At 46.1% G+C, this 12,218-nt stretch overlaps 2 protein-coding genes across 4 annotated transcripts in view; both read left to right on the top strand.

The window, feature by feature from the left end:
* Window positions 1–12,218, top strand: part of LOC135524711 (rab GTPase-activating protein 1-like) — a 156,306-nt gene that overhangs the window by 51,291 nt on the left and 92,797 nt on the right. The window lies entirely within an intron of this gene.
* LOC135524710 (G-protein coupled receptor 52-like) lies at window positions 2,171–8,938 on the top strand. Its single transcript, XM_064952477.1, has one exon. The coding sequence runs from the start codon at window positions 4,005–4,007 to the stop codon at window positions 5,121–5,123; it is 1,119 nt and encodes a 372-aa protein (XP_064808549.1). The 5' UTR covers window positions 2,171–4,004; the 3' UTR covers window positions 5,124–8,938.

The raw sequence follows: 12,218 nt of genomic DNA, 5'->3' as shown, positions 1-12,218 counted from the left end.
CAGTTCAGCTGCACTGCTGGTGTACAGCCCACCCTCCAAACCCAGTCGCCACCGTTCACGCGGCCCCGACCAGTCGCCACCGTTCACGCGGCCCCGACCAGTCGCCACCGTTCACGCGGCCCCGACCAGTCGCCTCCGTTCACGCGGCCCCGACCAGTCGCCTCCGTTCACGCGGCCCCGACCAGTCGCCTCCGTTCACGCGGCCCCGACCAGTCGCCTCCGTTCACGCGGCCCCGACCAGTCGCCTCCGTTCACGCGGCCCCGACCAGTCGCCACCGTTCACGCGGCCCCGACCAGTCGCCTCCGTTCACGCGGCCCCGACCAGTCGCCACCGTTCACGCGGCCCCGACCAGTCGCCACCGTTCACGCGGCCCCGACCAGTCGCCTACGTTCACGCGGCCCCGACCAGTCGCCTCCGTTCACGCGGCCCCGACCAGTCGCCACCGTTCACGCGGCCCCGACCAGTCGTCTCCGTTCACGCGGCCCCGACCAGTCGCCACCGTTCACGCCGCCCCGACCAGTCGTCTCCGTTCACGCGGCCCCGACCAGTCGCCACCGTTCACGCGGCCCCGACCAGTCGCCTCCGTTCACGCGGCCCCGACCGGTCGCCTCCGTTCACGCGGCCCCGACCGGTCGCCTCCGTTCACGCGGCCCCGACCGGTCGCCTCCGTTCACGCGGCCCCGACCGGTCGCCTCCGTTCACGCGGCCCCGACCAGTCGCCTCTGTTAACAGTGCACGCCATGCTTTGTCTTCACCTCATGAAGAATCACTAACCTGAAAAACAGATGTTTCTCGTCTGAGAAATGTTGTTCAACTGGGATGTTTCAAGGCCTCATCACAAAAGGCTGCCCGTCCTCGAGACAGGCTGAGGCCCAACCAAGGGCAATACTGGGAATCCAGTGAGCTTTCCCTCACATAATAGGCTAGGAGCTTGATGGAGAAATAGGTTGTACACCACACTTCTCCCTAGAGGAGGAGGAGATGATGATGAATCTATATAGCTACAATGTTCACAGTATTTTTTTTTTTGTAGTGGATAAAATGTATTTTTTTTTCAGTTACCGAAGTTATTGTACTTCCTTTTGTATATTTTTACAACACTATTTATGACCTTAGTAACCTGGGTTTAACTGTATAACTCTCTTGACATTTAACCTTAAATTCTATGCAACCTGATTTTGTTCTCTGGCTCTAGCGTATGGTAATTAATCATTCAACTCTTTTCTCATAACGCATGTTGTGAAGCGTCAGCACTAGGTTGACCTTGGCTTTTTGTCTTGTGTGCCGTAGCAGTTTTTTGTTGTTGTTATGCTTCGATTATTGTACTCTTATTGAGCAGCTCGACACTGATCTCCCCACTCTGAGGCCCTAGTACCTCCATCTCTCTCTTGAGTGTTAACCAGTGTTAGTGTGAGCTACTGTACTCCAGCGGTGACAAAGAGCCCGGACATCGGCTGTCTGCTTGTCCCAACACAGAGCCATAGTGGCTCGGATCAGAAGGGGGAAAAGGAGGTCACTACCATTGTTTTTATAGCCCTTTCTCTAGTTGGGAACTTAAGAGTTCAGTTCTAGAGCTAGAGCTTGTGGAAGTTGCTTTAACAGCATGGCTTTGTTGTTTGTCCTAGTGTTTTAGTATTGTAGAGGTTAGTTGAGCCTGAACTCGGTAATGGTATACAGACGGTTTACCTCTGAAACCGCCCTCCTGCCTCCCCAATTTGCCGCAGCTTGTTACACTTTGTTGTCTGCCGGTGAAGGATGATCCCAACTAACTGAAATACCTGGCAACTGTAACTAAGGGGCAGGCATGGCTGGGCATGGTCATTGGTCGGAGCAATGGACAGGGGGCTAGAGAAGGGGAGAGGGGAAGCAAAATGGGGAGGAGGGGGCTAGTTAATAGAAAATGGACAGAGATTAGCTTAGTCATTTTGTAATAGGGAACATGTCCAAATTTAGCTCTCTGAAAAAAGAGATGGTGAGAGAGAGACTGAGTATTATGGCTGGGTTGAGAGAGGACCTCAGGTGGAGTCTAAATGGGAGTGGGTAGAGAGAGAGACACTGTATGAGAAGGAGGGGGTAGAGAGTGAGCGGGTGTATGAGAGGGAGGGGCAGAGCATGGTTCCGAGAGAACAAGAAAGCCAGGGAGGGAGGGAGTGAGTGCCAGAGAGAGAGTGTGTGCAGGGTAGAGGGAGTGTGCGGAAGACAGGGAGAGGGAGAGTGTGAGCGAAGGGAACGGGAACTGTAAGCCAGTCACAGTATCTCCTTCCCACTGCACCAGCGGTGATGGACAGCTCCTCTCCTCGCCGCTCTTCAAAAGGTTCCTCTTTATTTTCAGTAGGTTTAGCTTTGTCTTCTGTACTTCACTCCAGGAAATTGTATTTTTGTCTGTTCAGGTATTTATTTGTCGTAAGCTCAGTTCGACTGGGGAAATGAGAGGAGAGAGAGACAGAGGACAGCACTGAAACTGGGACTGTCTCTGTACTGGTGGAGTGGTTTCTCTTTTTTTTGTGCCTGGGTATTTGCTACGAGGTGCAGACGTATTGGGTGGAAGAAAGAGTCGAAAGGCCAGAAAGCCACGCCTCCCCTAAACAAAAAGCTAATTTGAATGGACATGTATAAGTAATATTAACAATAGTGGAAACGAGGGGAGGCTGATGTAAAGCGCTTTCACCCGTAGCTATTTCGGGAATGTCACTGGCAAAACAGAACCAAAAACAAGTTGAAGGGATAAAGAAGTGGAATGCAGATCCCACACCCATCGCAGAGTGCGTCCTGAAGAGGATTTCTAAGGCGACACAGTCAGAGGAGCTGAGACACTCAGATGGCCTCTACCGGCTCTAGTACCCATTGATTGGGATTGTGTGTAAGACTGTTGGCAACTCCAAAATTCTTTGCCTCAATCTTCTTTACAACCAGCTTTTGCCCCTCACAACCTTGAGGACGAAAGTTTCATAAAAGTGTGTGGATTGGGATTTCAGAGATCAAAGCTTGATTTGTGGCTCCAGCGTGCTCGTGCACACACAACAGAATACAGATTTTGCTGCGCCTCGTTTAGCTTCTCTCTGACTGGAGAGCATTGTAAACATAATTCCCCCAGTGCTCTGTGGAACGAGAGCTGTGACATTAACACCCGCCGAGAGCCCAGTGTTTTTCTAGCGTGTCTGTGTTTTGATTCGGACAATAGCTGAGCATACATGGGGTCAAGACTCGCTACCCCAAAATAAGAGGATGCATACAACAGGACTGAAAACTAACTGCTGCACTCCAGACTTTAGAAGGGACTTTATTGGAGGTAAAAACCAAACACAATGGCTAATGTGGATGTAAATACTCCTATGACTTCTGGATTTTATCATCTGCTCTTTTTCTGATGCTGAACAAGCTATTTGAAAGCCTAAATTACATTCTTGTTCTATCAGTAAATGTTTTAACACTTTTTTTCTCTTATCGATAGTCTCAAGATAGGAGTCACATGCTCCTTGTCTTATTTAATCAGCAGTAGGATCTGCACCGTGTCTGCCTGCATGCTTCTTTCCCACATGTCAACTACCCTGCACCTCCTGCGCTTTTTGCCCTTGTGAGGACAGCCCCTGCCCTCATCCCCTAGCCGCCCAGAGGCAGGAGATGTGGCCAGGGACTGTCAGGGACCGCAGTGGGGATCCCTGCCGCCGGGATAGATGCTTGGTGTAACATTGGCCGACCTTTTTCTGTTTGTGGAGGAAATATATATTTTTCTTTCTTCAACAATAACCCCACTGGCTCTAAGCATGACTGATCAGAAAAGGAGAGCCAAGCTGGTACTCTTATTTTCCTGTGGGCTGTATTGATTTTCGTCAGTCAGTGTTCATTTGATTGAGACCCAACTATGTGAGAGCAAAAGTGAAAGAGAGCGAGGATAAAGCTCTGTTTGCTGTGGGAGGCTACAGACAGACAGCAGGGGCGGACTGGTCTCCAGTTACAGACCATCTGCATCGCAGGTGGCACAGCACAAACCTGACCCACAACAATGAATCAGTCAGCGCTGACAACAGACCTGGTACCCACTGCCAACAGCAGCCTTGTGGGCCCGGATCCCAACCACTCTTGCCCCCTTGGCTGGGGCCAGAACGAGGGCCTGGAGGCCTGCGTCTTGGAGACTGCCGTCATCGTGCTACTGACAGTGCTCATCATCGCTGGAAACCTGACAGTGATCTTCGTGTTCCACTGCGCCCCGCTACTGCACCACTACACGACCAGCTATTTCATCCAGACCATGGCCTATGCTGACCTGCTGGTGGGCCTCAGCTGCCTGGTGCCCACCCTGTCCCTGCTGCACTACCCGGCCGGCGTCCAGGAGCCCATCACCTGCCAGGTCTTCAGCTACGTCATCTCGGTACTCAAGAGTGTCTCCATGGCCTGCTTGGCCTGCATCAGCGTGGACCGTTACCTGGCCATCACCAAACCCCTGTCCTACAACCAGCTGGTGACACCGTGCCGGCTCCGTGGCTGCATCGCTCTCATATGGGTCTACTCCTGCCTGATGTTCCTGCCCTCCTTCTTTGGCTGGGGCAAGCCGGGCTACCACGGAGACATCTTTGAGTGGTGCGCCCACTCTTGGCCCACCTCGGCGCTCTTCACAGGCTTTGTGGTGTGCCTGCTATACGCTCCCGCTGCTCTGGTTGTCTGCTTCACCTACTTTCACATCTTCCGCATCTGCCAGCAGCACAACCGGGAGATCAGTGAGAGGCGGGCACGCTTCCCCAGCCAGGAGATGGAGGCCGGGGAGGGTGGTGGCAGTGGTAGCGGTGGGGGGCACCACACGGGTCACGGGCCTGACCGGCGCTACGCCATGGTGCTCTTCCGCATCACCAGCGTCTTCTACATACTCTGGCTGCCCTACATCATCTATTTCCTTTTGGAGAGCTCACACGTGCTGGACAGCCCCGCCCTGTCCTTTGTAACCACCTGGCTGGCCATCAGCAACAGCTTCTGCAACTGCGTCATCTACAGCCTGTCCAACAGTGTGTTCCGCCTGGGCATGCGCCGCCTCTCGCAGACACTCTGCTCCTTCAGCCACTGTGCAGCTGACGACAGGGACTTTGGTGAACCCAAACCCAGGAAGAGGCCAAAGTCCTGCTCCATCTGAGGAGTTGCAGGCTATTGTTAAAGAAGCCACACATTTGGTTACACAAGGTCATATCTTTACAAAGCTGCTGACTATTCAATTGACAGGGCTGTCCCAAAGAAAAATACTTTAGGCTCTGACGGTTTGTTTGAAGAATACCAATGACTTTGCTGTAGTCATGCCAAGTCATGATTTATGGGCAAAAATGTGATTGCTGAGAGAAGCTAGATTTTTGTAAAGGTTTAGTTTCTGAACTAAGTCGATGAGAGATTGGCACTACATTTTGACTTTAGACCTGCGAAGTGGGGTATAGCTGGTAAATCAAAATGTATTGGTCGCTTACACAGTTTAGCGGGTGGTATAGCAGGTGCAGTTAAATGCATGTTACTAGCTCCTAACAGTGCAGTAAAATATCAAACAAGTACAAACAAAACCAAAAAAACAAATGTCAGAACAAATCAAATTAACTCCAATATCAGTAATCCATATGCTGTACATGTACTGTATGTACAGCCTTATGTACAACATCATTCCACCATGGTTACCATGGTTACCTCAGGCTTTGACGTTTACATTTGTTTGTTTCTCGTCAGTCAGGTTAAGTAAAGGACAAAGTTAGGACAAAACACTTTCCTCAAACATTGATGGTGACCTCATGATTTTACTGTCTCTGATTTCACAGTTTTGTGGACTAAAATGTATTGAATTTGAATGCCAATATTGGACTGCTACTATAGGCCTGTTCTTAGTAGGCACACGAAGGCTGAATTAGTACAGACGTAATCCTCATTTGCATACACTCACTTTAGGAGTTCACATGTGCGTGCAAATGGCTGACTATTCACTTACTGTATATACATGCTCCTTGGCAATGGTGGCGCCCACCACACTGATGTACATAACAACAGATCGTTCGTTGCCTTGACCTGTCATGACAAAGTTTTGCAGAGTTTGCAGAAGGTTTGTTAGCAAACACAACATTGTTCAACGTGTGTTAAAAGACTTTCGGGCAGCCCAAAACCGAGAGACGTGGGAGTCAATTTGACGAGTTAAGCAAACTACAAAAAAAAACACAAAGCTGGTTTAGTTTGATTAGATATTTATATATATTTGGCATGGAACATTTTAGTTAAAAAAAAAAAAACTTTGTCAATGCCTCAGATCCAGTAGCTGTTTAGATGAGTGATTAGTCATGTCCACTAGTGAACACTACCCTCTTTATCTTTGGCTGCTCATCAGAGATCGTCTCCACTTCAGCATCGGCTTCATATGTATGACTCTGTCCCCTTACCTTTTCCATGCTAAGTGCAGACCCTGTTCCTTTTTAGGGTGCAGTAAATGCATCATGACGACTGGTCTTGTTGTGTATTTTACTGTTTGATACAGCACAGGTGTAGTCATTCCAAGCTTTTCTCGTACATTCTCAGAATTCCGCATTTTATTTTAACAGATAATGTTGAAATATCCATACAGGGGCACATTTTCAGTAATACCCAAGACTATTGTGAGATGAGATTCTTATGGTTATAGGCCATGTGTAGGTAGACCTGTGTGGAAAAAACAATCAGCACAGCCAACTTAAACTCTCTATATCGTGACTGTTTATGTTCAACATTATGCTGCTTAACCTGTGTATTCATTCCTCTTTTTGCTTTACAGATGGTTTCTATATATGTGCCTAAAGATGTCATACATATATATATTGGAAAATAGATCACAAAGATGTACATTCTGTTCTTCTATATGGTTACAAGGATACACTGCACTTATTTGGATTTATTTTTTACGCTGGCTGCGTAACATTGCATTTTGTAACGTGACCTTCCTTTTGACTTGACCCAAAATCCATCAAGCTTGTATTTGCAGTAGTACCATACAATGGTACCATCTTGTTTCAACACCTTTTCAAATCAAATGAACTTTTATTTGTCACATGCACCAAATTCAAATACAAGGTATAGACTTTACTGTGAAATACTTACGAGCCCTTTCCCAACAATGCAGAGTTAAGAAGTGAAAAGGAAATAGTAACACAATAAAATAACAATAACGAGGCCATGTACAAGGTGTACTGGTACTGAGTCATTGTGCAGGGGATTGGGGTAGTTGAGGTTATATGTACATGTCAGTAGGGTGAAAGGTGACTTGGCAATCAGGATATATAATAAATCAAGTAGCAGCAGTGTATGTGAAAGTGTGTGTTTTGGCGTCAATATGCGCGTGTGTGTGTGAGCGTACAGAGTACAAAACATAAGGGACACCTTACTAATATTGAGTTGCACCCCCTTTTGCCGTCAGAACAGCCTCAATTCATTGGGGTGTGGACTCTACAAGGTGTCGAAAGCATTCTACAGGGATGCTGGCCCATGTTGACTCCAATGCTTCTCACAGTTGTCAAGTTGGCTGGGTGTCCTTTGGGTGGTGGACCATTCTTGATACACACAGGAAAATGTTCAATGTGAAAAACCCAGCAGCTTTGCAGTTCTTGACACAAACCGGTGCGTTTGACACCTACTACCATACCCCGTTCAAAGGCACCTCAACTTTTGTCTTGACCTTTCACCCTCAAAGGCACACCTACCCAATCCATGGCTGTTGTCTCGAGGCTTAAAAAAATCCTAATTTATCCTGTCTCATTTAACATCATTACATTTAAGTCATTTAGCAGACGCTCTTATCCAGAGCGACTTATCCCCTTCATCTACACTGACTGAAGTGGATTTAACAGGTGACATCAATAAGGAATCATAGCTTTCACCTGGTCTCTCACACACTACATACCCACCCACACTGCCTCATTATTATGTTTATTTTCCATTTCTCTCTTCAGAAACCTACAATCACACCTGATTCTATCTAGACTGATTCTCTCTAGAATTACCCACAGATAGTTATTTCTGTTTGCACGCTAAAGCAAGTCACACACATGGAGAGAAAAAAATATTTCTCACTTCTCAAACAATGTGCCATCTTTTATAAATGGTAAATCAATATTGTTGACAAGCTACTTTCTCTCTGGATTTTGCTTTACAGTAAATGTTGTACTGGTGGTTTCATGAGATTTTAATTGGTTACACTTTCCACAGTAACGCTAGTGGAATAGTTTCATTCTAACAAACAAGTTATTGAGAATATACCACTTTGACTCATTTTTTGTTTTCAGAAAACAGTCTGTGGTTACTAGGCAGTGTAATTACCTAACCGTTATACAGTCTATATTGACACTGCAGTAAGTGTTACCCAATTAATTTAGTTTCTTCTTTAGTTTCCATCCTTTTTTCTTTTTTTTTACAGGTAATTTCTCTGCCAGTAGTTGAATGAACTGTGTACTGATTCAGTAACACGGGTTTCTTTTATAACCATGTGCCGCTAAATGTTCACTTTTCCACATGTCTATTATAATGACCAAACTCGTTTCCAATTTCTTTCTGAAGTGATGAAAATGCAAAAATTTCAAAAACAACTGACTTCAAGTGCATTTGTTAGGGTGTTGTATCTTACAGATGTGATTTAATACAGTACAACGTCTTTATTTATTTTTATTCAAAATTTCTATGCTACTTTGTTTTAATAGGAGTATGTATAGTATCTGTTTTGTGTTCAGGCAACAACAAAAAACATAAAAACAATCGTATGACAAAATCTCGCCCAGTGACGACTCATACCAACTAGGCTGCTTTATATGACGTGACATGTTTTGGATTAGACGACAAATCAAGAAATTACACACCATCTATTTTTTTATTTCTGAGATTTTGTCAAAGGCTATGGTTTTGCTGTTGCTGCCAATCCAATATAACTGATGAAAATAAAAATCTAGTAATGTTGCCTTTGAACACTGCCTTGAGTTGTTCATGTCTCTAGCATTTTATTGGTGCCGAGTTGTACTGTACTTAAGAAAATTGTTAAAAATCAGGCAATGATTTGAAAGGGTGATTCACTTGGCTAGTTTCTAGGATTATATGCATAAGATAAAGTATTTAAGTGAAAAATTAACTGACATTTAGGTATGCTAATGCTGTAGCTGTGTGTGTGTGTGTGTGTGTGTGTGTGTGTATATATATATATATATATGTATGTGTCTGTAGGGTTGTTTGTAGCTATTCAAATCCAAGGTGAACAGAGTTCATCACTAGACCGAGGATTAGCCTGCGTTTTACTGCACTGCACAACACACACAGCAAGGCATGCACTCTGTCTGTGGCTGGATTTCCAAAGGTTACTCTGCCTGCAGCCTCTGAAGGGAAGTAAGATATGTGCAGTTAGAGGAAACATAATGTGACCTTTTTCCCTTCAGCATATCAAATGTTTGTCTGGTCACAGAGGTCTTTGGACTTTGGGAGGTCATGAATAGACTGAACAACGACCACTTCTCTACATGTTTACATGTAACTTATTTAGTGGGTGCACTTATGCAGAGAGACTTAGTCAGTGCAGTCCAGTTTAAGGTAGATAGGCCAGACAACCACATAGCAAAGTTAAAATGTACTCTTCTCCTTAGTTGGTAGAAAGTCATCATAATGAAGCTTCATTTGAAACTCTTTACTTTTGTGGTTATTTTGTCGTGATGCATGCAGAGGTTAAGTGGAGTGTACCATGTGTACACCTGTATACCACTGGATGTCAGAAGGTGAATTCACCAATTTGTAAGTCGCTCTGGATAAGAGCGTCTGCTAAATGACTTAAATGTAATGTATACGTTACTGTACCCTTAGGGGGTTGACCGTAATGTACCTTTCTAATGGACAATGCAGACTGAGGCTATGCAGGTACTTTGCCCTTTCCTGACATTGTAGATAATGTACACCGTGTCACTAGCGCCCAGACCATAGAGAAGCGCTCGTTATTTGGCAGCACCTTCATTATTGCCTTGCTGCCACCGGGTCTAATTTCACTGAGGAAAGCTGGGGCCAGCAGTAATTTGCCTGTTGAAATTTATACATTCAACTGTTAAATCAGTCAAGTGGCTTACGCTCACGCTATTCCCCTTCCGGAGGATGTTTTGATTAACCGGGCGTTGAACTTATTCAGACGGTTTAGGGAAATATTTTTCTGCGGCTAAACTGGGTAACACTTTAATCTTTTTGTCTTCTTTCAAATCAGTCCCTCGGACTGGTGTTGTGCATGCAGAGAGCTGTGGCAGACATTTTGACGTGCTCTCAGATGACTATCAGTATGTTTGTTACCAATGGCAGTCAGCCCTGCCGTGCTCCTTCTCTTTCTGACAGCCCTGCTGTACAAGACTTTCTCTAAAATGGCTGGGGAAAACGTCTGGTGTCTCTGGGGTGCTCTGCCGCTTGATCGCCTTCCGTGCTCGGTGGCACTCACTCTCCCCTGGCTCTGGACTCAACGGCGCTCAGTAGGTGGCTATTGCCCAGCCGCTGATACAGCCTTCGCACATAGCGTTCGGGAGGAACCTGTACACTCACACGTTCTAATGTTAAGTTAGCAAGGTGCTGACCTGCCGGGTTGAGCTGTGAGTGGATGTTGCATGCTGGTTATTATTCCATAGAGGGTATTTTTAGGCTGCTGTTACGGCACAGAGCACACCTTTGTTATGCCCTTTTTCTTCCTGCCATTAAACCACAGACTAGGAGGTCACGTTATCAACATCCATTTTTCTGGAAGGCCAATGTGATAAGCTCAACCTGTTGCTATGCTTTATGTTGCTCAGTTGTCTCTTCGACACATGCTGCCCCTCAGTCTTTACTACTGTGCTACACGGCTGAGGTTTGTTGTGTTTAGGCAACACAAATGAGTTTCCCTTAAACCATACATTGCCCTTTCTCAACCCTCACTTTCCCAGCATATAGCATTCAGCATTTGTTCTTACTTCACGCCTTTTATCCATATGCATGAAGACCAAACCAAGAGGAGCGGTGTATTTATGGCCCAATCCTCTCCATGCTACTGTATTATGAATTCCCTTTAATATTAATCAGTGTAGCGGCACCTCGCCCTTCCATCTAACGGTGGTGCTCCTGATGCTGGTGCACTGAGTGTGCCACTCAAGGATGAACACCTGGGCCCTTCAGAGAGGCGGAGATGAGCTATTCACAACCCTCTTCCATGCCTTCCGAACAGCTTTAATGGCTACTCTGCATACCACCCCCCCCCCCAAACACACCACCACTATACCCAACCCCATGTGTTTTACATGGAGCACCTCTGCCTCCTTTTTGAAAGGCTTGGCGTGTGTTTAACCAAACAGATGCTCGACCCCATAACTTTGCAGGAGTGTCTTGTGTGATGAAGGAGCAGCAGGAGTATCTAGCCGTTCACTTTAGGTGAAGTCTGTAACGTCGGAGCCACTTCCGGGTCAACTCCACCACCCTGCCCACTTGAAAATAAGAGGGTTCATCCCTCTACCGCATGGCACTTGTGTAGATCTGAGAGGTTTCCAGAAGTAAAAGCCGTCTGGTGGAAATTCCATCGTACTTTCCTAAACCAGTGGTTTTTAAACTTTTTCAGCGGGGACCCCATTTCCAGCAGAATTTCTGGGGACATTATTTTTACCCCAAGAATTTCTCGTGACCGCACCCCACCCCAAATCTTATGGCACAACTTTAAAATCTGTAAACGTTGATTTTTACATAAACAAATAACCTTATCAAAATGAAAAGTTTACATTTATTCAATTAAGTTGTGTTTTTCAAATGATCTTTCTCAAACTTTTGTATATTTTCCCCATGCAATAATATGTACTCAATGTTTTTTAGTTGCCGACCAAACTAGAGTTCCCCTGCGACCCCGACTCTGAATAGCAGGTCCTTCACGGTACACTGGTGCTTTTACCCTATTCCTTATACCTATCCAATCTTTACAGATCTGTGTAAAGTGCATAGGGGTAGGATTGGGCTCTGTAATCACACCTCCAGACCACTATGTTTAAGATTGCCATTTCAAACACAATTGCTCCTATCCACAATTGCAACCATCCCTCCTTCACCTTGATTGTCTCCGTACACGCCAAACAACGGACTATGATATCTCTGAAGGAGTGGCAAACTCAGAGGATTCTCCTGTCTGTGTGTGGTATCCCTCCCTGGCGATGACAGATGATTGGCCTGCGGTCTGTTGACGCTAACGTGCGCTGATAGCTGCCCACTCACCGCT

Source organism: Oncorhynchus masou, chromosome 31, assembly GCF_036934945.1.
Source record: "Oncorhynchus masou masou isolate Uvic2021 chromosome 31, UVic_Omas_1.1, whole genome shotgun sequence".
Lineage (NCBI taxonomy): Eukaryota > Metazoa > Chordata > Actinopteri > Salmoniformes > Salmonidae > Oncorhynchus > Oncorhynchus masou.
The sequence above is the reverse complement of the archived record's forward strand: the minus strand, read 5'-3'. Positions and strand labels throughout refer to the sequence as shown.

Coding starts and splice junctions, on each gene's coding strand:
- LOC135524710 (XM_064952477.1), top strand. CDS start 4,005: ATGAATCAGTCAGCGCTGACAACAGACCTGGTACCCACTGCCAACAGC.